This window comes from Silurus meridionalis, chromosome 27 (assembly GCF_014805685.1).
Source record: "Silurus meridionalis isolate SWU-2019-XX chromosome 27, ASM1480568v1, whole genome shotgun sequence".
Taxonomy (NCBI): Eukaryota; Metazoa; Chordata; class Actinopteri; order Siluriformes; family Siluridae; genus Silurus; species Silurus meridionalis.
In genome coordinates, this window is record NC_060910.1 from 15,000,962 (window position 1) to 15,028,886 (window position 27,925).

The following is a 27,925-nucleotide window of genomic DNA, read 5'->3' on the forward strand; positions in this document are numbered from 1 at the left end:
TGCAACACAAACAAAGACTTTACTTCAGTCCATAATCCATCCTAACTCCTAGAGAGAGCTACTAAAGGCCTAAATCTGTCCTGACACACATAAAACGACGTCAGACGACGTCATGATACAGAGAAAGCACAAGTGACAATCCTTCATCTCCCACGCTACATCTGCATGCCAGCTGCATCGTCTCAGTGTGCTCGTTTAGGACACTTCTGGCTTTGCGCTGTTTTTCCCTGAGTTTGAGTCTCGATCACCTGAAGAGTCACGTGTTTTAACGGGGCTGCCATCCTTTGAACTGGATGCGGAATGAGAAGAGTCGTGTCTGGAACGATGTTTGTGGAAGGTTCCCTCCTGTCCGGTGGGTGTGGCGCTGCGGCTGCTACTGCTGCTGCCCTTCTTCACCTCATCCTCAGAGGTAAAGTCTGAGCTGTCGGAGGGACTGAGACCAGCCGTGCTGGATGAGGGCAACTGGATCTGCAGAAACATTTAAAGGGAAAATGAAAAACAATGCTGTGAGGGTTTTCAGTCATCCAATTTCTTTGAACAGAACTGAATGAAGTCAGCATTTTTTCAGTCCTTTTTCATCTGCACTACAATATACGGCCATAAGTATGTGAACACCTGGACCTGTGGTTCTCCCTTTAACTGTTTTCACAATTTTTGTGCGCTTAGTTGTATAGAATGTCTGTATACACCGATCAGGTATAACATTATGACCACCTGCCAATATTGTGTGCCCTTTTGCTGCCAAAACAGTCCTGATCCATCAATCATTAACTGCATGAAGTTCTTCAGCAGTTTGAGCTGCAGGAGCTCGTCTGTGGGTTCAGACCACTCAGACCAGCCTTCGCTCCCCACGTGCATTAGTAACCCCCGGCCGCCCACGACCCGGTCGCCTGTTCAACATTCACATCCTCGGACCACTTTTGATGGATACTGACCACTGCAGACCGGGAACATCCCACAAGAACTGCAGTTTTGGAGATGCTCTGACCCATTCGTCTGGACGTCACAATTTGAAAACTCGCTCAAATCCTTACGCTCGCCCATTTTCCTGCCTCTTACACATTTTTTTCAAACATTCTTAAGGATGAATCGTTCACTTGCTGCCTAATAAACCCCACCCACTAACAGGTGCCATGATGAAGAGATAATCAGCAGCCACATTTACATGTACACCTTTTTGTCGTTTCAATTGAAAGATTCTTTAGACTGTTTACATGAGACCTTCTCAAATCCGATATGGTGTTTTCACGTGTCTACGCTTGTAACGGGAATGACTTTGTGGCATGCACACATTAGCCTGTGTACTGTGTCTTGTCTTGTCAACATGGAGTTCCATTATTTCTTATGCGTGCAATTTTTTATGTAAAATGTTGCTCTTAATCAAGCAATAGTGTGAATTTGTAGACATACTACCCCTGGAAGGTGTGAGAAAAAAAACAAGTGCAGGAAGCTGAGCTTTTTGGTGGTTGTGCATCTCTAAGGAGTATCTGAATCCCACCCCTTCATCCTCCATGAAGCAGAAGCACATGGATGAAGGTCCGTAGTAAGGACTGGTGGGAGCGGGTTGTATTGCTGGAATTTAGTGACCTGGAATGGAAACTAAACTTTCACATAAGTTTGTGTGGACTGGTAGAGGGATTTATGGCCCCAGAAGAGACTGTCAGAAATCCAATTCCCAGAATTATGTGTGTCCTGGTTGTTTTATACAAACTCGGAAACTGTGCGGAAAACCGTGTTGTGGCAAATTAATTTATTGTTCCCAAGAACACAGTAAAAAAGTTTATCTACAAATTCTGCAACCGAATGAGCGATACGAGATCTGATACGGATGCCAGGTGAACGGAATCCTGAAATTGCACGGAGATTTGAGGAAATGCATTTTTCAATTACAGTTTCATTCGGTTTGGGCATTTTTATTCCGATTGAGGTGTTAACATGGACCATTTTACATTCCGATTGGACTTTAAAATAAACGATTACAATGCTCCATGTAAACATATCTAGTGTCTGATTTCACTAATGCTCTTTCAGCTGAGCGATTAATGCTCCCAACTCTAGCTAAACAAGTGGGTGTTATACTAGCAGCAAAAAGTTTCCCTTGAAGTATATACTGAATATGAGCGATCTAAAAAAACAACAAAAAAACCCAGAGTATGTTGCTGTGGCTCCATTTGAGCGAACAGCAAAAAAAGGTTTCCTTCTGCTCAAATGTATTTAGAATTTCTGACTTTAAGAAACCAGTAATACATGAAATAAAAAAAATCCAAATATTTTCACTAATTTATTAATAATGCCTGAGTTATCTTGCATGATTATGTTGGAATAGAAGGCAGTTTAACAAAGCTAAGCATGTAGGTCACAGTGCAGACCTTCGCCTGATCAATTCACTCTGTAATGAGATAAATGTTAATTATTAATTAACTAGATTGAAAACACTATAACTTGCTAAAACTACCTCAAGTCGAGATATATAATTATTTTACAATTATACTGTCTATAATAAAAATGTCATTTCACAGTGATAGTGAGGCATCAATTCTGCATGAATACATATAATGACGTTCTACATTTCTGCTGTGATGTGATGCATCGATTTAAAAGAGTGGCGACTGTATCACGATGAACATATTTGCATCGATAAAAAAACGTTTGGTTTATATATATATATAATTATTATTAGATGTTCTACATTTTTACTATTTAGAAAGTGAACAATAATCTGTGACCATTATTTGATATGTAGATTGATTTCTTATCACTTCACTTAAGAAGGCACTTAAGAAAATTGATGATTTGCCGTCTGTCTGAACCAAAAAAAAACCACAAACAAACTATCTGGACTGTATTGAATTGCAGAGTATCATATTTTTCCATTGCATCGTATTGCAGTAAATCTAATTGTGTTGAATCGAATGACAATCAGATCATCGGGAGCTGCTTCATGTGTGTTCTGGCTCACGTGTTTTGTTGGCTATGCGTCGAGATGCGTTATGGAAATACATCATTCACATGAGCATGTGCAGCCCGTTTTCTACATTTCTATAACACGATACATGAGAGAGTTTTTCTAACAGTTTTATATTAAGTAGGTTACCTGGAATGGCTCAGTAACACCCACGATGGAGGTCATATTGTTGCTATAGTAACCCAAAATGTAGTCGCCAGGCTCCTTCGGTAGCTCCTCCTCTGCAAAGGTAACCTGCACAGGTGGGAATGAAACACTTTACTGAAATGTTGATCTGTTTCATGCTGTTATGTGTTTGTTGTTCCAAGACTTACGTGGTGCTCCTGTCTCAGGTAATCCGATTCCTCCTGTTTGGCCCAAGCGTAACCCACGTAGTCTTTATGATGTTTAAATCCAACCTGAAAAAAAAAAAGTATTTATTAGCTTATAATTTAGCTTATATTTAACTTTTTATTGATTATTTATTGTATGAGAAACAGACACTGCATTACAGAAGGCATATGGTTTATTTGCAACGTCCCTGTTTACGATATAAATGTCTTGATTATATTATTATCGGTTGGGATGTTATTTATTTTGCCTTTCTAGCTTTACACTGGTATCTGAATGTAAATCTCATTTAAAACTTAAAAAAGCTATTATATTCTGAAGATAAAATTCGAATAATTTTACACATGTCCCATGTGAATACTAAAGTTATTGATAAAAGCACATTTTCCTGTTCAATCTCTTAAGATGTTACCTTTCAAGATCAAACACACATTGCGAAATAAATTCCTACTGATACAACGTACCTTGTAAAGTCCAATCCAGTCCCAGGAGCTTCTAGAGTAATTGGGTGCCACCTTAAATCTGACCACAGCGTCAGTGACTTCCCGCCATTCGTCCTCCACAATAAGTGTTACCAAGGGGATGTCCACCTTGTATGGGAACTGTGGAGAGCAGTGTATATTACAGTGATCCACAGTTCAGAATAAAACCCAGCTTTCCCTACTGATCTCAGTCATGGCTTTACCTGCAGGGTGAAGATGGAGGAGACAGGCTTGTGGTCACTAACAGTATACTCCATGTGACTGCGGTAGAAGTGCTGTATAACTCGAGTGCCGCTGGTGAGGCCTGACACTGAGCTACGCTTGGATGCACTGCTAGCTGGAGCCATTGGCCTCATACGCCACAGAATGCGATCAGTCCATGCTGGCTTCCGTTTTTTCCCACTATGGAATGACAAATGAGATCAGAAATGCTTCTTCAGAGTTAAACCAGACTTCTAAAATCCTCCGAATTCTTCAATTGTATTCTCTTCTTCTTCTGAATATGAATACCCTTATATATGTACTTATATATTCTCAGAATGTCCATGAAACAAGGTGCGGGAAGGATAAAAACAGGTTGTAAACGATTTAAAATAAATAATGACAGGAGAGGAATGTCAATCGTATTTAAGAAGATGCAGATGTGTGGTATAGTCGAGTTCAGTTCAGTTTTGTTCGTAGAGCATTTAGAACGTTGATGACTGTTACAAAGCAGTACTCTGGATGTACATTTAAATCTCTCATGAACAAGCGTAACAGTGATGAGAAAAAAACCTCCTGAGAAGTTATGAGGAAGAAACGTTCTTCTACAACTCAATATTATACAGTCATACAGCCTTAATTGTGTTAATGCAATTTCTAACATAAACATAGTGTGAATAAGAGTTCTGGGATGAACACAGGGCAGTGTTTATGATGCAGCAGAAGCTCTCTGCAGTCCATAAACTGACTGATGCCCTTCTTATCTTTTATTTTCAAACCAGGATACAAATGTGCGAAGATGCATCTGTTACTATGATGAAATATTCAATTCAATTCAATTTATTCAATTCAACTCATTTTTATTTATATAGCGCTTTTAACAATTAACATTGTCTCAAAGCAGATAAACGATGTTGCGGGTACAGTGATGGTGATCAGAAGCAAAAAGAAGTCCTGAGTCAATGTAGCAGACTGTTGACATTAACTACAGTCCAAATCCATCCTCAAAGCTCCCGTTCTTAATCCGGAATTTTATGGAACCACCCAAGGCGTTGATGAGAAACCATCCCAAGCTGCACAGAGTGGCCTCCAGTCGAAGAGAACACTATCCAGAGGCAGACCTGGACGAAGTGGGAAGATCCACGGAGAGGGGAGGGGCAGGAACAGTGGTCACTTACAGTTCCAGTGATGGATGCTTTAATAAATGGACATTCGGTTTCACCCAGATGAGGACGGCTTCCTTTTTGAGTCTGGTTCCTCTCAAGTTTTCTTTCTCATGACATCCCAGGAAGTTTTTTCTTGCCACTGTCACCACTGGCTCGCTCATTAGGGATGATATTAAAACTATAGGCACTAAACGTATATATTCTTTGACACAACTTTACACTCTGTTTGCAACAAAGTTTATTGTTAAAAGTATTAAACAAACAAAAATGAATTGAATGAATTAAAAGTGGATTATTTGTCCTGAGAGCCATAGACACAATAGGAAAGAATATATTACAATAAATACAAAGTAGTTCAATAATAATTTGATAGAACTGGGCTTTTTAGGTAGATATCAGTGAAGAAGTCCTGAGAAAGTGTTGCTATGTGTTTTGCTCTAATAATGTCTCAGATCTGTTTATCTGGTACCTGGTATCATATGTGTCAGTTCCCACATCAAACTTGTAGGTCGGAGGGAATTTCAGAGGTCCTTCCTGGAAGCCCTCCAGTACTGTTTCAGTGTCTTTGGCCATGTTCAGCTGTAAGACACACACAAAAACAAAACATCAAACAAACAAAAAATGGATACACATCAGTGTGCCTCATAAATATTTCATATTTATAGTAGCAATCATGAACACATTTCTGTTGTTCACCTAAATCAACATTTCCCTACAGTCTACATTGTTTTTCGATCAGCGTGCTGCTAAAGCTTATATTATTAGCCGTTTCTATAGTAACCACTCGCACAGAGACTTGTGTGGGGGACAATCATTAAACGTGTGTGTGATGGGTTTTTGAAATGGTGAAGTTTTTTGCGAGCAGCCGTTTTTCTAGCATTATGTATGAATTAGGGGATATTTATACTTTCTGACATGGCAGAATGATTGATGGCTTTGTGCTTTGCATTTCTCTTAACATGACAAGTGACATGACATTAATGATTATTCTGGAAATTATTTGCTTGGCTTAGACTAAAATTCAACTTTAGCAAAATTTTGTGACAAATTGATTTTGGAAGCTTAAAGCCAGGTCTTTCTGAAGTCTTCACTCACCCCCAGTGTTCCTAAGATAAAAAAAAAAGTACCTCACCAAGAGTACATGCTTTCTGAAGATAAACAATTAATTAATGATTACAGAATAATTTATAGGCATTAAAACATTTAGTGAAAGAGGCTGATGTAGAGGACATGGTGGTATGGAGACAGATGATCCGCTGTGGCGACCCCTAATGGGAGCAGCCGAAAGAAGAAGAAGAAGAAAACATTTAAACTTCATAACCCTTTTATCTCCGTTAAAACCATGGGTCTTCAGCCGGGGGTCTGCGACCCCTAGAGGATCTGTGGCAGTACTGCAGGGCTAATTAATTTTTAATCGCAAATAATTTCTTGTTAGCAAAAACATGGGTAAAACATCAAAGATAGATGAATTTTTAAATATTTAATTTTTAAACTATTATAATTATTACATTAATGTTCTATAAAACTTAAAGCTGAAGGTCATGTAAATATATAATAGTCCACCTGAAAGTAAAAGGAAAATGTTTGTAACTGCAAATCTATTAAAGTAAAAGGCAACGGTAAACAACCTAATAAATTGTGATTTTAAGTGCAAATCCCTGCAGCATGTCTCTATCATCTAAGGGGTCCTTGACCTGAAAAACGTTGAAGACCCCTGCGTTATACAAATAAAATGGAATTGAATTAAATTGACTTATATAAAATAGTCGGTACAGATTCATTACGCTGAAATAAAAACTAGTAAAGAAAAAAGAAAAGTGAGCTATTTTCTTTTTTTTTCCGTTGAATGTCTCTTACCTGGTCCTTTTCCCATAGCAGGGACAGTTTGTTAGTATCAATAGCAGATTTAACCACATGCATCTCCAAGTCTTCAATCCGGAAGTTTAAATCCCCAAACCAGAAAACAACACTGAAAATAAGGACATTAAAAAAGTCAAATGTTGCATCTTTATAAAATTAAACTTGTTAAATAGCCTGAAATCCATATAATGTGTCAATTCATTCTAACGCTGCAGCCTTATTTGGGGTGAATTTTTTTATCTAATTTAGATTGGCCCATTTAACCTTTGGGTAATTAACAGTTACGAGTTACATGTGTGTGTGTATATGTGTGTGTGTGTGTGTGTGTGTGTGTGTGTCTCACTCATGATCCAGGACTCCCATTGCAGCTTGACCTTCAAACTGTTGCTGCTGAAGAATGCTCTCAAAATCCTCCATGCGCTTCTCTGAGTTCTCCATGTGTGCCGGCAGGTGGCAGTTCAGGAAGCATACGGCGTGGCCGAACACACTCATCCGAGCGCTGACTCCACCCTTATTTCCCTGGAAGGAAGTACATTTAAAGTTGACATAGGAGTGAGTAAAGAACATGGAACAGATGTAGCTTTTATCTATGTGCACTTTAAATCCAAGTGCAATTCATAGCAATATCATTCATAATATTAGAATGAATTCCTCATAGTGTATATGAATCACTTGGACGTACCCAGATTCCCCCGAGCCCGGTACGCGTGTTTTCAGTTTGTATGCCTCTGATAAAAGGCAGGTGGTAATACTTTGCAAACACCAGCAGCAATACACCCTGCATTCTCTGTGATGTCACCTGTGAATAGAAACGCAGAGAAAAGCGGATTTTAGACATCAAACCCATTTTCATTCGTCCACAAAATCTTTGCGCTATTATATATTACTATATACACTGTATCTTATTACCCAGTGCACCTTCTGTACATTAATCACTGTCACCCCTGTACATGTGGACCCCATACCCTCGTTTATCACACTGCAATTCATTGAAAATAAACCACTTATGCACTTCTGGTTAGATGCTAACTGCGTTTCTTTGGCTCTGAACATGTACTAGGCACTGTAAAAATAGAGTTGAATCTAATCTAATCTAATCTCATTAAAGAAAGCTGCTATATTAAGAGTTTGCTTGACTGAAACACTGGTTTTGATGATTTGTTGTACTGAAGTCAGATCTATAGAGGCAATTGTATAAAGACTGATTCACTAACAAATAAACGTTCTTTCGGCTTCTCCCATTAGGGGGCGCCACAGCGGACCATCCGCATGTTTGATTTGGCATGTTTTTACTCTGGATGCCCTTCCTAACGCAACCCTCCCCATTTATCCGGGCTTGGGACCGGCACTAAGAGTGGCTGGGGTTGGTTCCCTGACCAGGGATCGAACCCGGGTCGCAGCGGTGAGAGCACCGCATCCTAACCACTAGACCACCAAGGAACCTGATTCAATAACAAATATGAAGAAAAAAAATCTCTCAATTTCAGCACATGTACAATGTACACTCAGTGCTTTGTGTCATTTAATCTGTTCACATCCTTCTCATCAACATTTGAGACTGAACAGAATTATCAAAGCAAACATTGATAAACAAGTGAGCAGTTGAGGGTTAAGGGCCTTGCTCAGGGGCCCAGCAGTGGCATTATATATTATATATAACACACCTTTCTAACAGGACCTAATAATATTTTTACACCCTGACATCTATGCATGAGTGTGAAAATGCTTTTCATCAGGACCAAATGCTCCAAAGATGTAAAACACAGTATTAGTACCTGATTGTGTCTCGTTTCTATTGAGGTTTTGTTGCTTCCAGTTCTTTCCAGTTCAGGTCAATTTAATCTGTATATCTTGCCTCATGTTGATTAGATCATTGCTTTATCTATATTAATTTCCTTCTATTTTCTGTTTATTATTATTATTATTATTATTATTATTATTATTATTATAACCCTGTTTACTGCCTTGACTGATCTCTTGCTTAATCTCATGTTTGTAGTATTTGTTCTCTTTGTTGTACCTTGGAAAGAAATTCTCACACTCCAAACAAATCAAGCTCCACGTTCTGCCCTTGATCATATTAATTAGGCACTTCTACCACACAACACACGTCTTTTACAAATAAGACTTCACTGCCTCAGGGTCTTTTATATACAAGGCTTAGTGCTTCACCTTTCAAGTGCTCCCGCCTTTAATAAAGCACGAAATATAGAGAGTCCCATTAAATTCTGAGGGCAGTTTAAAAGCTTCGAAACAAATCCTTAGTGAAACATTTTTTCCTTTAATAATGTTTCTCCTCCTTTTATTATAATTCTGTACATTGTTTATTCTCCATAAGAATAATCATGCTTCAATAAGTAATACATGAACATGTAACATGTGCATCCCACAATTTTATTCTCTGCCACATACAATTTAAAATAAATATATATCACGAATGTGAATTCATAAATAAGTGTTTATAATTAACGAGTGAGCCATTGGCAACGGTGGCAAGGAACAACTTCCAGCGATGGTATGAGGACGAAACCTTCCGGCTTATAAGGAAACCCATCTTCATTTGAGTAAAACCGAATGGAGGTTCATTATAAGTGTAGGATTGAAGTTGCTATAAGTAAATAGAAGATGATTGCTGTACACATAAATATATGTATAATATATACTGGTGTATGTGCAGGTTATTTATAATCCATGTTATTATGTATTATTGATGTTATATATGGCAACAAATGTTTTGGGTACAATTTAAACATTGAGGTAATTGTACATGAGAAAACTTTTTCACAGGTTTTCCACAGGTTTATCTCATTCCAACAGTGCAAAATAAATGTGCAGTTTTTACATGAATGCATTCATATAAACACGTAATGCACAGCAATCTTCACCTGACCAATCAGAAACTACACAATTCAAGTTTATTTCTATAGCGCTTTTTACTATGTCCATGTGTATAAACCGACACCTTGGTTTATTGATTTAGTGATTTATTACTACTTATTTACTTTATTAGTACTTATTAAATAAGTCATTTATCAGTAATTAACCGACACCTTGGTGTATATCGTATTCAAATAATGACAATATTGTCCTTATACACCAAGGTGTTGGTTTATTACTGCTTGCATACTATATAATGTTGTACAGAACATAAAAAGCTCAACATGTCCAGCATCGTCCACATGTGCCTAATACTTTAATGTGACTTTCATTCCAGGCTGAAGGACGAGTAAATATGTAGCTGAAACCCTGTTAATGTAAAGGCTGCTTGTTTCTATTCCTAAGAGTTCCATCAAACACCTCGCGAACTGATATCATTTCTAAAGACAGAAAGCAATGCTTTCTGTAAAGTCTTATGACTGTAAATACACTTCTAGATGAGGAGAAAGAGATCAAAATTAATCAATAACTGTATTATCAGATTGTGTGATTGTCCCTGCTGAGCAATAAAGTGTATTTCTTCTGGAGCGTGACCATTTGAGCGGATAGATCAAAGTCCATTCCCTATTTACCATAACCTTAAAGAAAACACACACACACACACACACACACACACACACACAAATTGTCCATTAATATCCATAGCTATATAATGTAGCCACTGTCTACTGTGTATGTGTGTGTGTGTGTGTGTGTGTGCGCGTGTGTGTGTGTGTGTGTGTGTGTGTGAGCGTGTGTGTGTGTGTGTGTGTGTGTGTGTGTGTGTGTGTGTGTGTGCGTGTGCGTGTGTATTGTTGTTGCTGACCAATACGTATCCAAAGCGGCTTAGCGTGTCCATGCACACTTCACTCCACTGGTCTGTGAAAAGGACATCCTTCAGTCGTTTATTGATCATAGAGTTCACTTCCTGTAACCTTGTATAAGCAACAGAAGAAGGGATGAATGATCGAGAAACTGACTCACACAAAGAGATGGATTCAATTGATTATCTAAATGCTATCACATAAATATTATATTATTCAGCATTTATACAAGACACGGAGAGAACTGACTGTATATGACTAACAAAATAGTTCACCCTCTTTATTTGCATTGACTTTTGCATTATTTGCTTATTGTCCTAAACCACACTGATTCCCAGATTAACAAGTTCAAAATAGCCGTCTTACCCTACAATATACATGTCTGTATTCCCATTGCCTACATTCAGCCCCAACAAGGAAGTGATGTCATCCGGAGGCATGGCAGAGCCCACGTTCCATGTGATTATGTGCACTCTGTCAGAAAGGGAAAGATCGGAGTAAAATACAACAATATAAGGACATCTACATAATAGATCATTGGTGGTGTGTGTTTGAGTGTGTGATCGTCATATGCTTCCTCCATTATAAAAACAAATTCCATCACTAGATGCCTCCAGGCTCGAGAGGTGATCGAGTTTCCCTCTGATAGTCTATAATGTAGGTTTATTATTTCCCACTGCATGGCCTCAGTCCATTACACATAACATTTACCAGCAGCTACAGAAGTCTTCTCATACTCGAACCCCCATGTGAAGAGGAGGAACGACAGCGGGGAAGCGAGTTGTGTACACATGGAGCAGGAGCACACAGAAATGTAAAAGAGAAATCTAAAATCCATAATTATCCCTTATTATCTGCAGGGCTCCTCTGAGACACATCTTGGTTTACAGGAGGCTGATTGTACAACTGATAGTGGGATGCTGTGACTTAATGGTTGTTGAAAAATAAGGTTTAATGAGAATAATATTATACTCGATACAATATGTGTGTCAGATCATTAAACGCCAGTTAACCATGAATACACAACACACACAGCACTTTAGAAATAGAACAATGATATACGATAGACACAATAGAAATGTTATTACATGGGTAACAATATATAATAATATAATGATACAATAATGGTATAATAATTTGCCATTATATTGATAAAAGGGGGAGGTGGTAGCTCAGTAGTTAAGGCACTGATCAGAAGGTTGGGGGTTCAAGCCCCAGTATTGCCAAGCTGCCACTCTTGTGGCCCCTGAGCAAGGCCCTTATCCGCCAGTGCTCCAGCGTTGATGTATCATGGCTGCCCATGCACTCTGGGATATTTGAAGATAGAATATTACTGTGCTTTAACCTCCTAAGACCTGACCTTTGGTTTGGCTTGCATTTTAGATTTCTTCCAGTTATCTGGGGTTAGGAAGAACCAATAATTATAATAACCATATATTTTCTTTGAACATGAAGCTCTTCTTGGAACGAAATGATGTCACTTATGTGGACACTCGGTCTGTATCTACAGAAAACAATAAAGACACCATTGTGCACAATGTCCATGTATGTGGACACCCAGGTCGTTGGAGGTTAAAGGACATGTGACAAGTATAAAGTACCTTTCTCATATGGGGGAGGTGGTAGATCAGTAGACAAGGCTTTGGGTTAGTGATCAATAAGTTGGGGGTTAAAGCCCTGGTATACGCCAGGCTGACTTTCTTAGGGCCCTTGAAAAAAACCTTCTGTGCTCCAGCTCCTAACATCTCTGGGAGCTCCTAACTTTCACTGAAAAGCAACTTTCTTTTTCTTTCTTTCTTACTGAAGTCCTCACCAGGTAAAGCACATGCTCTGGTTACTGTACTTCCTGTACACACCCGAGTACAAGCTTTCAAGGGGTTCAGTGTCATATTCCCGGTCTGCAGGACAGATTTCACTGTTCACAAGTTTTTCATGCAAACTGTACTCTGTTTTGGTCTAAACCTTTGTAATAACATCATGATGTGTAGCGTTTAATTCCCCTCCCCACAAAACAAAATCTCCAATATTTACAATGCTTTATTTTAAAAAAAGACCCATAACCCCAGAACCCCCTATTTTTCTGATAGCATATAAAAAAGCTTGAAGCTACTTGGAGCACAACTGTCAGAATTGCTGTTACAAAACTTTCACCTTATCACAAGACGTAAACTTTTTCTTTTTTTCTTTTCGTAAACGCTTCTTGAGATTGTGGTAAAAAAGCATGAGCAGATCAACCACACTTTCAATAACCACTGTATCCTGGTCAGAGTTGCAGTGAATCCAGTGGGTGTTTGGTGGTAATACACCCTTGAGAACATACCAAACCATAGCACCATTCACACCCTCATTCCCACAATCTATCATAGCCAAACCACCTGCTTGCACATGGACATGGACATAATAGCATTAATATGGTGATTTCAGCACAATGTGGCTTGTATTACCTGAAATCCTCATCAGTTTGAGGTTTTGTATCAGCAGTTCCCGCTACAGACAGCGCCCTCTGAGGGTGAACGCTGGGATCTGTGAGTGGCGGTTTGTAGGATGGTGCCTGAGGAAGTGAGGCTGCTCTAACTGAGATGTGGCTCCTCGCTGCAGCTGCATGTCCAGGCAGCGTGGATGGTCTAGAAGGTTTGTCATCACAGAGCTGCTGGGCTGGACGTGATGCTTGGCTGGCCTTGTTGGGAACAGGAGAGTCCGCTTTGTCCTGACACAGTTCAGGATAATCTTCAAGCACTGACATGTCACTGGAGCCTTCTACAGGGGGAGTTCTTTGTGGCCCCTTCGGCCTAGTCGGAGCTACTGATAATGAGCGGGGTGCAGAGGAGCAGCTCTCTGAGGAGCCTGGAAGAAGAACGGACTCCCCTTTCAGTTCTGCAGTTGACTGGACATCAGGATTCCTCTGGGTGTGCGACTCCATTCTTGTCTATAACAAAGTAATACACACATATATGGGATCAGTATCTTGATAACAGGGTTTCTGCAGGTTTCACAAAGTCAGATTTGAGACATTTTAAGAGCATTAAGAATCTTTTAAGACTTATATCACAACATCAAAAATACACTCACACAAATATGTTGTTAATAACTGACCTTAACCAAGCGCTAAATAAATGTTTTTATTTTTAGTATCGCTAAACTTCCCCATAGCAAAAATAAAATATGCATTTACGTGTGTGCTACAATCAGAGAGGATTCAGGACAATAACAAAAAGGTGATTGGCTGTTGCATGTTTGTCTGTTGCAAAGAGAGAACTACAACACCACGGAAACAAACTAGTGTTAGAGTGTAATTTAAACCTGTTTAAAATTATTGAAGACATAAAATTTAGATTTTAAATGTTTAGACTATTTTAGACTTTTTAAGACCCCCAGGAAACCCTACATACAGAAGCAAAGTGTTTGAAACCTTACAAGTCTGAACGTGACAATATGGCAAAACCCCTGAAGTCTGCAACATAAAGTTAATTATTACAACAAGGGCTGTCTGTATCGTCTGATGTCATTCATCCAGAGAATGTACTTTGTTGCCTAGTATCTAATTAAGCGATACTGCATGAGGCTGACATTAAAACACTGCACTGTCTGACATTAAATATTTAAAAATCGCCACAAATTATAAATAGATCTATACACAAGATATTGCATTGAGGTGCTTTCGAATAAAACCAATGAGGACAGAATTTAGTGTTTTGCCATGCCAGCATGTGTACTGTGTGACAGCCCATAGTAAGAGAAGTACCATTTCTTTGTACCAAAATATCCCTAGATTAAAGAATATACTGATATTAACACATGCAAATAGTGTGTTCCAAATGTAACAGTGCTGAAACTCTTCTAACACTGCATGCCCTATTCAATTACTGCATCAGAACTATGACTGACTATAATTGTCAATTATCTTGAATTATAATTAACTCCAACTTAATCTAATCACATCCCTTGTGGCTGAAAGAGTCTTATACCAAAACCTGTAGGCAACATCTGGGCTGTTTATTAGATCTATGGGATGCACATATAACATGTCCATATACACTCACTGACCACTTTATTAGGAACACGTGTACCCTTGGTTTTAGTGTAATCATCCAATCAAGTAGCAGCAGCTCAAATTAGTATACAAATCATTGTATTTCTCTTTGTTATCCTATTGCAAGTCAAACATAAACTAGATTTATGAGTACATATTCTAACTGATTCTAACTGGCCATGGACTGCAGCAGTAATGTCAAATCAGGACCTATGGTTCTGTCTTGTCTTTTATTATGCAATAAAACATGTCGAATCTACAATCTGAGCTGTTACATCGAAGCCATGACACAATAAAAATATTTTCACTGCTTTTGATAATAAATAACTAATAGTGTGGAAACTTCTAATATTTGAATTTAACATCAATATTAAAATGTTTATATCAAGACACATACACTTTACTGTAAGGGCACAAAAATAGTGAAAATATGATATTTACATTTTTTTTTTGTGTGAAGTCTCTTAGATTAGGTTTCTTACTCTTTTGTGACAGCAAAAGTAATTTGCAAAATTATGTTTCCATGGAAACTGGACTGTCATTTGGCCATTGTCATGGTAAGGATGTATAAATGTGTGACATTTCTGAAAGAAAATAAATTGGAGCATCCATTTTTCTATAATTCAAAAAGTGTTTAGTTTCTGAGGAAGGGCCACTGATGGACACACACTATTAAACTGAATATGACTAGTACCAGCAATCATTCTCCTCTTCCCTTAAGGCAAGGCGACAGTGACAGAAAATAATTAGGTCCATCCAGAAAGGAGTGAAATGATGAGTTTAGAGAAAAACCTGTAGGGAATTCAGACTCTCATTTTCTCAGGAGTAGAAGAGTAAAAAAACTAAATGTTCAATCTGGGTGGAAAGAAAATCACAGAGAATCAACTGTAAAATAGGAAAAACACCTGGACTTATGTAACTTTAATTCTGAAAAGAGTATACTGAACAGAGAGTACTGAACAAAAAGTACTGAACAGAGAGTAATAAACAGAGTGTACTGAACAGAGAGTACTGAACAGAGAGTACTGAACCGAGAGTAATAAACAGAGTGTACTGAACAGAGAGTAATAAACAGAGTGTTCTGAACAGAGAGTACTGAACAGGGTACTGAACAGGGTACTGAACAGGGTACTAAACAGGGTACTGAACAGAGAGTACTAAACGGTATTGAACAGGGTACTAAAAAGGGTACTGAACCGAGAGTACTGGACAGGGTATTGAACGGAATAGTGAATAGAGAGTACTGAACAGAGAGTACTGAACAGGGTACTGAACAGGGTACTGAACAGAGAGTACTGAACAGGGTATTGAACAGGGTACTGAACAGAGAGTACTGAACAGGGTACTGAACAGGGTACTGAACAGAGAGTACTGAACAGAGAGTACTAAACAGGGTACTGAACAGGGCACTGAACAGAGAGTACTGAACAGGGTACTGAACAGAGAGTACTAAACGGTATTGAACAGGGTACTAAACAGGGTACTGAACAGAGAGTACTGAACAGGGTATTGAACAAAAGTACTGAACAGAGAGTACTGAACAGAGAGTACTGAACAGGGTACTGAACAGGGTACTGAACAGAGAGTACTGAACAGGGTATTGAACAGGGTACTAAACGGTACTGAACCGAGAGTACTGAACAGGTTACTGAACAGAGTACTAAATAGGGTACTGAACAGAGAGTACTGAACAGGGTACTGAACAGGGTACTGAACAGAGAGTACTGAACAGGGTATTGAACAGGGTACTGAACAGAGAGTACTGAACAGGGTACTGAACAGGGTAATGAACAGAGAGTACTGAACAGAGAGTACTAAACAGGGTACTGAACAGGGCACTGAACAGAGAGTACTGAACAGGGTACTGAACAGAGAGTACTAAACGGTATTGAACAGGGTACTAAACAGGGTACTGAACAGAGAGTACTGAACAGGGTATTGAACAAAAGAGTGAATAGAGAGTACTGAACAGAGTACTGAACAGGGTACTGAACAGGGTACTGAACAGAGAGTACTGAACAGGGTATTGAACAGGGTACTAAACGGTACTGAACCGAGAGTACTGAACAGGTTACTGAACAGAGTACTAAATAGGGTACTGAACAGAGAGTACTGAACAGGGTACTGAACAGGGTACTGAACAGAGAGTACTGAACAGGGTATTGAACAGGGTACTGAACAGAGAGTACTGAACAGGGTACTGAACAGGGTAATGAACAGAGAGTACTGAACAGAGAGTACTAAACAGGGTACTGAACAGGGCACTGAACAGAGAGTACTGAACAGGGTACTGAACAGAGAGTACTAAACGGTATTGAACAGGGTACTAAACAGGGTACTGAACAGAGAGTACTGAACAGGGTATTGAACAAAAGAGTGAATAGAGAGTACTGAACAGAGAGTACTGAACAGGGTACTGAACAGGGTACTGAACAGAGAGTACTGAACAGGGTATTGAACAGGGTACTAAACGGTACTGAACCGAGAGTACTGAACAGGTTACTGAACAGAGTACTAAATAGGGTACTGAACAGAGAGTACTGAACAGGGTACTGAACAGAATAGTGAATAGTGAGTACTAAACAGGATACTGAACAGAGAGTACTAAACAGGGTACTAAAAAGGGTACTGAACAGAGAGTACTGAACATGGTACTGAACAGGGTACTGAACAGAGAGTACTGAACAGGGTCCTAAATAGGGTACTGAACAGAGAGTACTGAACAGGGTACTGAAGAAAATAGTGATTAGAGAGTACTGAACAGGGTACTGAACAGGGTACTAAAAAGGGTACTGAACAGAGAGTACTGAAGAGGGTACTGAACAGAGAGTACTGAACAGAGAGTACTAAACAGGGTACTGAACAGGGTACTGAACAGAGAGTACTAAACAGAGAGTACTGAACAGGGTACTGAACAGGGTACTGAACAGAGAGTACTAAACAGAGAGTACTGAACAGGGTACTGAACAGAGAGTACTGAACAGTGTACTGAACAGAGAGTACAAAACGGTACTGAACAGGGTACTGAACAGAGAGTACTGAACAGGGTACTGAACAGAGAGTACTGAACAGAGAGTACTGAACAGGGTACTGAACAGAGAGTACTGAACAGGGTACTGAATAGAGAGTACTGAACAGAGAGTACTGAACAGAGAGTACTAAACAGGGTACTGAACAGGGTACTGAACAAAGAGTACTGAACAGAGAGTACTGAACAGGGTACTGAACAGAGAGTACTGAACAGAGAGTACTGAACAGGGTACTGAACAGGGTACTGAACAGAGAGTACTGAACAGGGTATTGAACAGGGTACTAAACAGGGTACTGAACCGAGAGTACTGAACAGGTTACTGAACAGAGTACTAAATAGGGTACTGAACAGAGAGTACTGAACAGGGTACTGAACAGAATAGTGAACAGAGAGTATTAAACAGGGTACTAAAAAGGGTACTGTACAGAGAGTACTGAACATGGTACTGAACAGGGTACTGAACAGAAAGTACTGAACAGGGTACTAAATAGGGTACTGAACAGAGAGTACTGAACAGGGTACTGAACAGAATAGTGATTAGAGAGTACTGAAGAGGGTACTGAACAGGGTACTAAAAAGGGTACTGAACAGAGAGTACTGAACAGGGTACTGAACAGAGAGTACTGAACAAAGAGTACTAAACAGGGTACTGAACAGGGTACTGAACAGAGAATACTGAACAGGGTACTGAACAGGGTACTGAACAGAGAGTACTGAACAGGGTACTGAACAGGGTACTGAACAGGGTACTGAACAGAGAGTAGTGAACAGTGTACTGAACAGAGAGTACTAAACGGTATTGAACAGGGTACTAAACAAGGTACTGAACAGAGAGTACTGAACAGGGTACTGAACAGAGTACTGAACAGAGAGTACTGAACAGGGTATTGAACAGGGTAGTAAACAGGGTACTGAACCGAGAGTACTGAACAGGTTACTGAACAGAGTACTAAATAGGGTACTGAACAGAATAGTGAATAGAGAGTACTAAACAGGATACTGAACAGAGAGTACTAAACAGGGTACTAAAAAGGGTACTGAACAGAGAGTACTGAACATGGTACTAAACAGGGTACTGAACAGAGTACTGAACAGAGAGTACTGAATAGAGATTACTGAACAGGGTACTGCACAGGGTACTGAACAGAGAGTACTGAACTGAGAGTACTGAACAGGGTACTGAAAAGGGTACTGAACAGGGTACTGAACAGAGAGTACTGAACAGGGTAATGAACAGAGAGTACTGAACAGGGTACTGAACAGAGAGTACTGAACAGAGAGTACTGAACAGAGAGTACTGAACAGGGTACTGAACAGAGAGTACTGAACAGTGTACTGAACAGAGAGTACTAAACGGTATTGAACAGGGTACTAAACAGGGTACTGAATAGAGAGTACTGAACAGGGTACTGAACAGGGTACTGAACAGAGAGTACTGAACAGGGTATTGAACAGGGTACTAAACAGGGAACTGAACCGAGAGTACTGAACAGGTTACTGAACAGAGTACTAAATAGGGTACTGAACAGAGAGTGCTGAACAGGGTACTAAACGGTACTGAACAGGTTATTGAATAGGGTAGTAAACAGGGTACTAAACAGGATACTGAACAGAGAGTACTAAACAGGGCACTAAAAAGGGTACTGAACAGAGAGTACTGAACATGGTACTGAACAGGATACTAAACAGAGAGTACTGAACAGGGTACTAAATAGGGTACTGAAAAGAGAGTACTGAAAAGGGTACTGAACAGAATAGTGATTAGAGAGTACTGAACAGGGTACTAAACAGGGTACTAAAAAGGGTACTGAACAGAGAGTACTGAACAGGGTACTGAACAGGGTACTGAACAGAGTACTGAACAGAGAGTACTGAACAGGGTACTGAACAGGGTACTGAACAGAGTACTGAACAGAGAGTACTGAACAGGGTACTGAACAGGGTACTGAACAGGGTACTGTACAGAGAGTACTGAACAGAGAGTACTGAACAGGGTACTGAACAGAGTACTGAACAGTGTACTGAACAGAGAGTACTAAGCGTTATTGAACAGGGTACTAAACAGGGTACTGAACAGAGAGTACTGAACAGGGTACTGAACAGAGAGTACTGAACAGGGTATTGAACAGGGTACTAAACAGGGTACTGAACTAAGAGTACTGAACAGGTTACTGAACAGAGTACTAAATAGGGTACTGAACAGAGAGTACTGAACAGGGTACTGAACAGAACAGTGAATAGAGAGTACTAAACAGGATACTGAACAGAGAGTACTAAACAGGGTACTAAAAAGGGTACTGAACAGAGAGTACTGAACATGGTACTGAACAAGGTACTGAACAGAGAGTACTGAACAGGGTAATAAATATGGTACTGAACAGAGAGTACTGAACAGGGTACTGAACAGAATAGTGATTAGAGAGTACTGAACAGGGTACTGAACAGGGTACTAAAAGGGTACTGAACAGAGAGTACTGAACAGGTTATTGAATAGGGTAGTAAACAGGGTACTGAACCGAGAGTACTGAATAGGTTACTGAACAGAGTACTAAATAGGGTACTGAACAGAGAGTGCTGAACAGGGTACCGAACAGATTAGTGAATAGAGAGTACTAAACAGGATACTGAACAGAGAGTACTAAACAGGGTACTAAAAGGGTACTGAACAGAGTACTGAACATGGTACTGAACAGGATACTAAACAGAGAGTACTGAACAGGGTACTAAATAGGGTACTGAAAAGAGAGTACTGAAAAGGGTACTGAACAGAATAGTGATTAGAGAGTACTGAACAGGGTACTAAACAGGGTACTAAAAAGGGTACTGAACAGAGAGTACTGAACAGGGTACTGAACAGGGTACTGAACAGAGGGTACGGAACAGAGAGTACTGAACAGGGTACTGAACAGGGTACTGAACAGAGTACTGAACAGAGAGTACTGAACAGGGTACTGAACAGGGTACTGAACAGGGTACTGTACAGAGAGTACTGAACAGAGAGTACTGAACAGGGTACTGAACAGAGAGTACTGAACAGTGTACTGAACAGAGAGTACTAAACGTTATTGAACAGGGTACTAAACAGGGTACTGAACAGAGAGTACTGAACAGGGTACTGAACAGAGAGTACTGAACAGGGTATTGAACAGGGTACTAAACAGGGTACTGAACTAAGAGTACTGAACAGGTTACTGAACAGAGTACTAAATAGGGTACTGAACAGAGAGTACTGAACAGGGTACTGAACAGAACAGTGAATAGAGAGTACTAAACAGGATACTGAACAGAGAGTACTAAACAGGGTACTAAAAAGGGTACTGAACAGAGAGTACTGAACATGGTACTGAACAAGGTACTGAACAGAGAGTACTGAACAGGGTAATAAATATGGTACTGAACAGAGAGTACGGAACAGGGTACTGAACAGAATAGTGATTAGAGAGTACTGAACAGGGTACTGAACAGGGTACTAAAAAGGGTACTGAACAGAGAGTACTGAACAGGTTATTGAATAGGGTAGTAAACAGGGTACTGAACCGAGAGTACTGAATAGGTTACTGAACAGAGTACTAAATAGGGTACTGAACAGAGAGTACTAAACAGGGTACTGAACAGAATAGTGAATAGAGAGTACTAAACAGGATACTGAACAGAGAGTACTAAACAGGGTACTAAAAAGGGTACTGAACAGAGAGTACTGAACAGGGTACTAAATAGGGTACTGAACAGAGAGTACTGAACAGGGTACCGAACAGGGTACTGAACAGAATAGTGATAAGATAGTACTGAACAGGGTACTGAACAGGGTACTAAAAAGGGTACTGAATAGAATAGTGATTAGATAGTACTGAACAGGGTACTGAACAGGGTACTAAAAAGGGTACTGAACAGAGAGTACTGAACAGAGAGTACTGAACAGGGTAATGAACAGGGCACTAACAGAGAGTACTGAACAGGGTACTGAACAAAATAGGGAATAGAGAGTACTGAACAGGGTACTGAACAGAGAGTACTGAACAGGGTACTAAAAAGGGTACTGAACAGAGAGTACTGAACAGGGTACTAAACAGGGTACTGAACAGGGTACTGACCAGAATAGTGATAAGATGGTACTGAACAGGGTACTGAACAGGGTACTAAAAAGGGTACTGAACAGAGAGTACTGAACAGAGAGTACTGAACAGGGTAATGAACAGGGTACTGAACAGGGCACTAACAGAGAGTACTGAACAGGGTACTGAACAAAATAGGGAATAGAGAGTACTGAACAGGGTACTGAACAGAGAGTACTGAACAGGGTACTAAAAAGGGTAATGAACAGAGAGTACTGAACAGGGTACTGAACAGGGTACTAAAAAGGGTACTGAACAGAGAGTACTGAACAGGGTACTAAACAGGGTACTAAACAGGGCACTAACAGAGAGTACTGAACAGGGTACTAAACAGGGTACTAAACAGGGTACTAAACAGGGCACTAACAGATAGTACTGAACAGGGTACTGAACAGAATAGTGAACAGAGAGTACTAAACAGGGTACTGAACAGGGTACTGAACAGAGAGTACTAAACAGGGTACTGAACAGGGTACTGAACAGAGAGTACTAAACAGAGAGTATTAAACCAAGAGTGCTTTTCACACCTCATGCCTACATGCTTGTTCTCACTTCATTTAAACAAGCATACAGTATATACTAAATTTTGTGATCTCATATAATACATCAAGAAATTCATGGAAGCCAGATGACAAATAAAAAGATTATAGAAATTGTATAATTTAATAACAAAAATAGAAATGTGAACACAAGCACATGGATTACAATGACTCCAGCTCTCCAGTTTTGACCAGTGATTGGCATAAAAAAAAAACTCCATTTCCTTTGTGATTCGAGTCAGACTCTGACAGACCAGGAGCTGCTGTCCACACAGATAATGGAGGGAGTGACTGACCCTCAACAATACTCAACATCAAGCCCACATAGAGCTAAATTCAGCTTGTATTTATTTATGGATGCTACACGTTTGGGACTAACGGCTTACAGCTGCTTCATGACACAACACAACAACGAGCAGATGGATACTAATGCGATACACCAAAATTCCACAAACAGAAACAAACAGAATAAAAAGTGCAAAAATCGTCACTGAGAGAAAATCTGCTGTACAGTCTACAACTATAAATGTTAATAAGATAATGTCATACCTCATAAGACGTCATTCCTACAGCCACTCCTTCACTCACACTCAAGCAACTCCCTGCTATCCACCAGCATGTAAACATCAGTGAATGTGGGCTTATTTATACTCGTGCAAAATCTTGCCATACCAGTCTGAACCATCTCTGCTTAGCCTACTGCTTGTTTGTAAACTAGGCTATTCTTGAACCTACATTCTGCTTACCATGAATAATTCTTGCTGCGTTCAGGCCAACACCTGTCTAACCTTGTCTTTATGCTCCACTGTGCTAATAGATACTTTGCTTTTACACTGTAATTCCACACTAAAGATGCCAAGAAGATACCTGAACACCTATACTGACATGCACAATCACAGGAACATCCCAGTCACAACAATGAGATGCCACAGGGTTTTAAGCCTGAAAAAGACATATCATCCATGAACTAAAGGTAAAGTGGAAAGAAATAACCAGGATTTTATGGTTTCTTAGGGACAGCTGGTGCAGACAAAGGAACAAATCTTTTGTGCACTAAACTCCACTCCCTCCACTGCACATCCACTGGTGTGGACCGAAACACTCAGGCTTTTTTTGTTTTAAAAGGATCAGAAGGTATCAAAACCCTAATGAGTCAACAGCTCCAGGGGGTCTGACGCTGAACCCAACTTCCAGCCAACCACTAACATGTGAAGAATCATACTCTGCAGGTACCAATTACTGATGATTTCTGGAAGAGAAAACATCTACATGTCTCTAGTAGAACTAACAAATGGAGACAAATGAACTCCTTGTGATTTCGATATTCTCATTCTAATTATTTAATTCAACTGAAGTTTATTTCTACAGAGCTTTCAACAATAGACATTTTCTCAAAGCAGCTTTGCAGAATGTAAGAATTATAGAACAAAAATTTTAATATAATTGACTTATGTGTATATATCCCTAAAGATGGTATGAGGAAAAAACCTTGAGAGGAACCAGACTGAAAAGGGGAATCCATCTTCATTTGGGTGACACCAAGAGTGTGATCGTTAACCATCGAAACATAACTAACACTGGAAATACCATGAAATATCATGAGCGTGTGATCATATTTGAGTAATGTCCTTTCTACAGTCTTCTACAGTCATTTGAAGTTGTAGAACTAGGTGCTTCTTAGCCCAACATCTGAGATCATTATAGATTCAACAACAACTCCTCCATGCCAGAACCTTTACATGTTCAATGATGGAGAAACAGCATTGATTAAGTCAGTGATCTTCCTGAAGTGGGATCCAACTACCAATGCTACGTCTCTAGATGGCTCATGATCCTCGCTGGGTCGGCATCTTCTCTTTGAAGGTCTGAAATCTTCATGAGGTGCTGGAGTGTTAATTTAATGAACATTAAATACATTTATTGGCCAAATTAATGGACATTCGGTGCCAAGCAGATGATGAGAAATCCCCTTTTGAGTCTGTTTCATCTCAAGGTTTCTTCCTCATACCATCTCAGGTAGTTTTTCCTTGCCACACACCGGCTTGCTAATCAAGAATAAACAGTTATAAGCAACTTACAGGCAATATACTTTTATAACGTTTATAACACATTTTTTTTTATATAACCTTATTACCGCTTTAACTGTGTAAAGCTGCTTTGAGACAATGTCCAAAAACGTTAAATAAATAAAATTCAATTGAAAATTCTAAATTGAGTTGGAAATGTTGGATATAAAACAATACAGTACCCCCTCACACCCATAGGGGTCCTTCAAGCTTACCTGCCAACCTGTGAGACAGATGGTGTAAACAATCTGAGAAACACAAGTTACCAAAATACTTCACACATCCTTTTGTAAAGCACATAAAAGGTGAACTACACAGCTTTTCATCTGTAGTGATGGTGTCTCAGATGCCCCAGTGCTGTGGTGACCTTTTCTCAGAAGGAGGTACACCAATAGCTTTTTTCCCTTTCACAAAGCATCAAATAATTGTGGTCGCTGAACTTAGCTTTAAGAAGACCATGGACTACTGGTGTCTGTACACATGATCTAGTCTCTCTCTAAACCCCAATGGATATACCTGCCATCCTACTGACCCAGACATCAGGGTTGATTTTGTGCTCCCAGATATCTGCTCATGGTTGTCATTGGAGTCATCTGGAATCTTGTTTGTTTTGATCCGGACACACATCGTTACACACACAGTATTTCACAGTCTACAGCATCTCATGTACAGATACAACATTTATTTATTTTCCTATGGTCAGAGTTTATCTGATGGCATGTGCTGTACAATGTGTTTCTGACAGGTCCTTGAACTATCTGCCTGGGACATGAAGCTGTTTCATGCATGATGGTGCCTGTCAGGCACAGAGCTGCATGTGTCTCTTAAACGCGACTAGCGCAGGCAACGTTAGACAAAATGACACAAATGACAAAAAGAAAAAAAAAAGAAAATTGGATTGGATTTAAAATGCGGTCGTGTCTTTGTCCTTATCGTGAATCCCATGAAATCACCGCATGATATTCTTCGCTTTCTAGAACTGTCTGTTTTCAAGTGTCTGTCCCCCATCAAATCTCATCGACACACACACACACACACACACACACACACACACACACACACACACACACACACACACACACACACACACACACTAAGCTGCGAGGCGAATGAAAATTGCCCCTGCTGATCACATCCTAAGTCGTGCATTGCTTCATTTGTTGAATGGTAAAGATGCTGAGAAAATAAGACATGTTTAATGAGATCAGCACCATTAAATCAGAGGTGTGTGTTCAGCTCTGTTTAAACCCTCCAGACTGACAGAATGAATACAGTCTTCATGCTACACACACCGCACACACATTGTGCATGCACGCACGCACGCACACACACACACACACACACACATGCACACACACACACACACACACACACACACACACGCACACACACACCAGCAATATGACCTTCAGGAGTTTTCCATGTCCCTTATTTTTAGAGCAGGACCCAAAGGCACAGACTGTCAAATTCTTTTGTTGCCTGAGCACATGAGCTGCCGTTTCCAAGACCGCACTGAAGTGTAACAAAGTCTAGGAAGTGAATCATGCCATTTTATTGCTCAACCTACGTCTGTATGTAACGAAAGGATTATAGACACTGATGTGTATGTCTAAAGCCAACTACAAAAGCAGACTGGGTGCTTATATGATGCGATGTGATTCGATGTGATGGGATGTGAAGGTAGAAATAAGAAAAACAGAAGCATTTCCATAGTATCTCGATGCTCAATCAAATGATAATAATGTCACATTTAAACCGTATTTGCAGAGACATAACATGTGACATGCAGTATAATGTTCTATGAATGCATATCAAGGTTTTAATCATTAAATGGAAAAGCATTATACTATATTGTGCTTGATAAACAATCTTCCCAAAGAGACACTCCAAACATAAACATTTGCATTTCTCTTATTGCCTTTTAATGTCATTAATGTCATAAGCTACATGAAAAAAAGAGATGCAAACTTGAAAGCAAATACCATGATACCGACAGAACCGTGATATTGAATATTGGAGTTACAGTATCATACCGGATATTTATCTAGCGCAGTGCTTCCTGCTGGTAAATGACAGCATCTAGGATGCCAAGTGTGTCGTAAATACAAAACCCGTACAGATACAGTGCAGTATAATAACGCAATGCACCTTCAGGCTGCATATGCAAACCATGCACGTGAGAAAATTGTGCAAAGATGAAATAAATTAAATGAACTGCAATCGCAAAACACAGTTGAGCATTGAGATGTTAGGTGTTTGGAACGTCTGAGAAGATCAAGCCTGTGTTTTTACCTTGGGTGAAGGTGTAGGATGAAAGTCCACGGTGCAAACGTAATAAAAACCTCTCTGACACCGACTGACGAAATGACTGAGCGGTGAGAAACACGGAGGCGCGCGCGAGCTCCACCTGAGACGCTCCGCTCTGCTGCGGGTTGACAGCGCGCGCGCTCCGCTGCGCTCCTCCTGCCTCGCGCCGTCCGTCTGGTGGAACCGTCGGGCTCGAAAACGCGCCTCGACCACGCCAACGTCCACACACCGAAACCACTTCCCGGTTCCACCAGCCCGAGCTTCGGCTTTCTGTCGCTCACAGCGCTCACGTCACGCGCACCGCCTGCTCACGTGGTTCGGCTACAGACGCCGCAGCAAATCGCGTTCCGAAGGATGCTGCATGCAAAGCGGTTCGTTTGCGTGCGCTGTCAGCGTCAACATAGCAAAATGCATTTATAGATAGTATTTTTAGCAAAAGACATTACATGCATTTGACTGAGCCTGTTTATTTCATGTTTAGATCTGCATACACTCACCTAACAATGTATGTAATTGAAATAATGCATGTAATTATCATTCTGATTTTAGCTCGAGCGCATTTACAATCATTTCACTCAAAACTATAGCTGCATTTGTCCAATTTTTACTGACACTACTGTCACAAACGTCCATCTTCCTCAAGGTGTCTTCTGTTCTTCCAACATTACATGTTTTCAGTGCTTTTTTGTTTTTTGTTTCTTCCAAGAAGATTTACATACAATATGAAAGTCATTAATAAAATGGAAAAGGTTTGGTCTACATTGAGTCCACTTTTTCTTATGAATATGGAATTTTCCTAATAAAACAAACAAATGTATAATATATTGTTGTCCACAGTTAAAGTTTTCATGTTCTGTATAAAACAGCACATCAAATATACACATTTCTGTCCCACTTTCCATTTGTTTTAGTAATATAGAATTATATATCTTTTCAAAATAACCTTCAGTAAATACAATGGAAAAAAGATGCAAAATGGTTTCTTTTTCTTGACCACAGAATTCACAGAAATATGAAATATTCAGCTTATATCTTTCCAAAACATGCTTAGCAGGATAAATTCTATGGAGTATTTTGTAAGACACTTTCTTAATTT

General features: G+C 39.7%; 1 protein-coding gene across 1 annotated transcript; it reads right to left on the bottom strand.

The window, feature by feature from the left end:
• inpp5jb (inositol polyphosphate-5-phosphatase Jb) lies at positions 1-27,205 on the bottom strand. Its single transcript, XM_046841900.1, has 13 exons — positions 26,815-27,205; positions 13,189-13,670; positions 11,111-11,218; positions 10,747-10,855; positions 7,687-7,803; positions 7,348-7,523; positions 7,002-7,113; positions 5,614-5,723; positions 3,981-4,179; positions 3,760-3,897; positions 3,280-3,363; positions 3,095-3,199; positions 1-468 (listed from the first exon to the last, which is right to left on the bottom strand). Exons 2-13 carry the CDS (start codon positions 13,662-13,664, stop codon positions 196-198), a joined length of 2,007 nt encoding a protein of 668 aa, XP_046697856.1. The 5' UTR covers positions 13,665-13,670; positions 26,815-27,205; the 3' UTR covers positions 1-195.
• Positions 27,206-27,925: the final 720 nt, after the last annotated feature.

Bases quoted from the DNA above. Each gene is read 5' to 3' on its own strand.
- inpp5jb (XM_046841900.1), bottom strand. From the start codon at position 13,664: ATGGAGTCGCACACCCAGAGGAATCCTGATGTCCAGTCAACTGCAGAA. The intron at 7,804-10,746 runs GTCAGCAACAAC...TTCTATTCACAG, and splicing joins GCCGCTTTGGATACGTATTG to GTGACATCACAGAGAATGCA. The intron at 4,180-5,613 runs GTACCAGATAAA...GTCATTCCATAG, and splicing joins ACTGACACATATGATACCAG to TGGGAAAAAACGGAAGCCAG.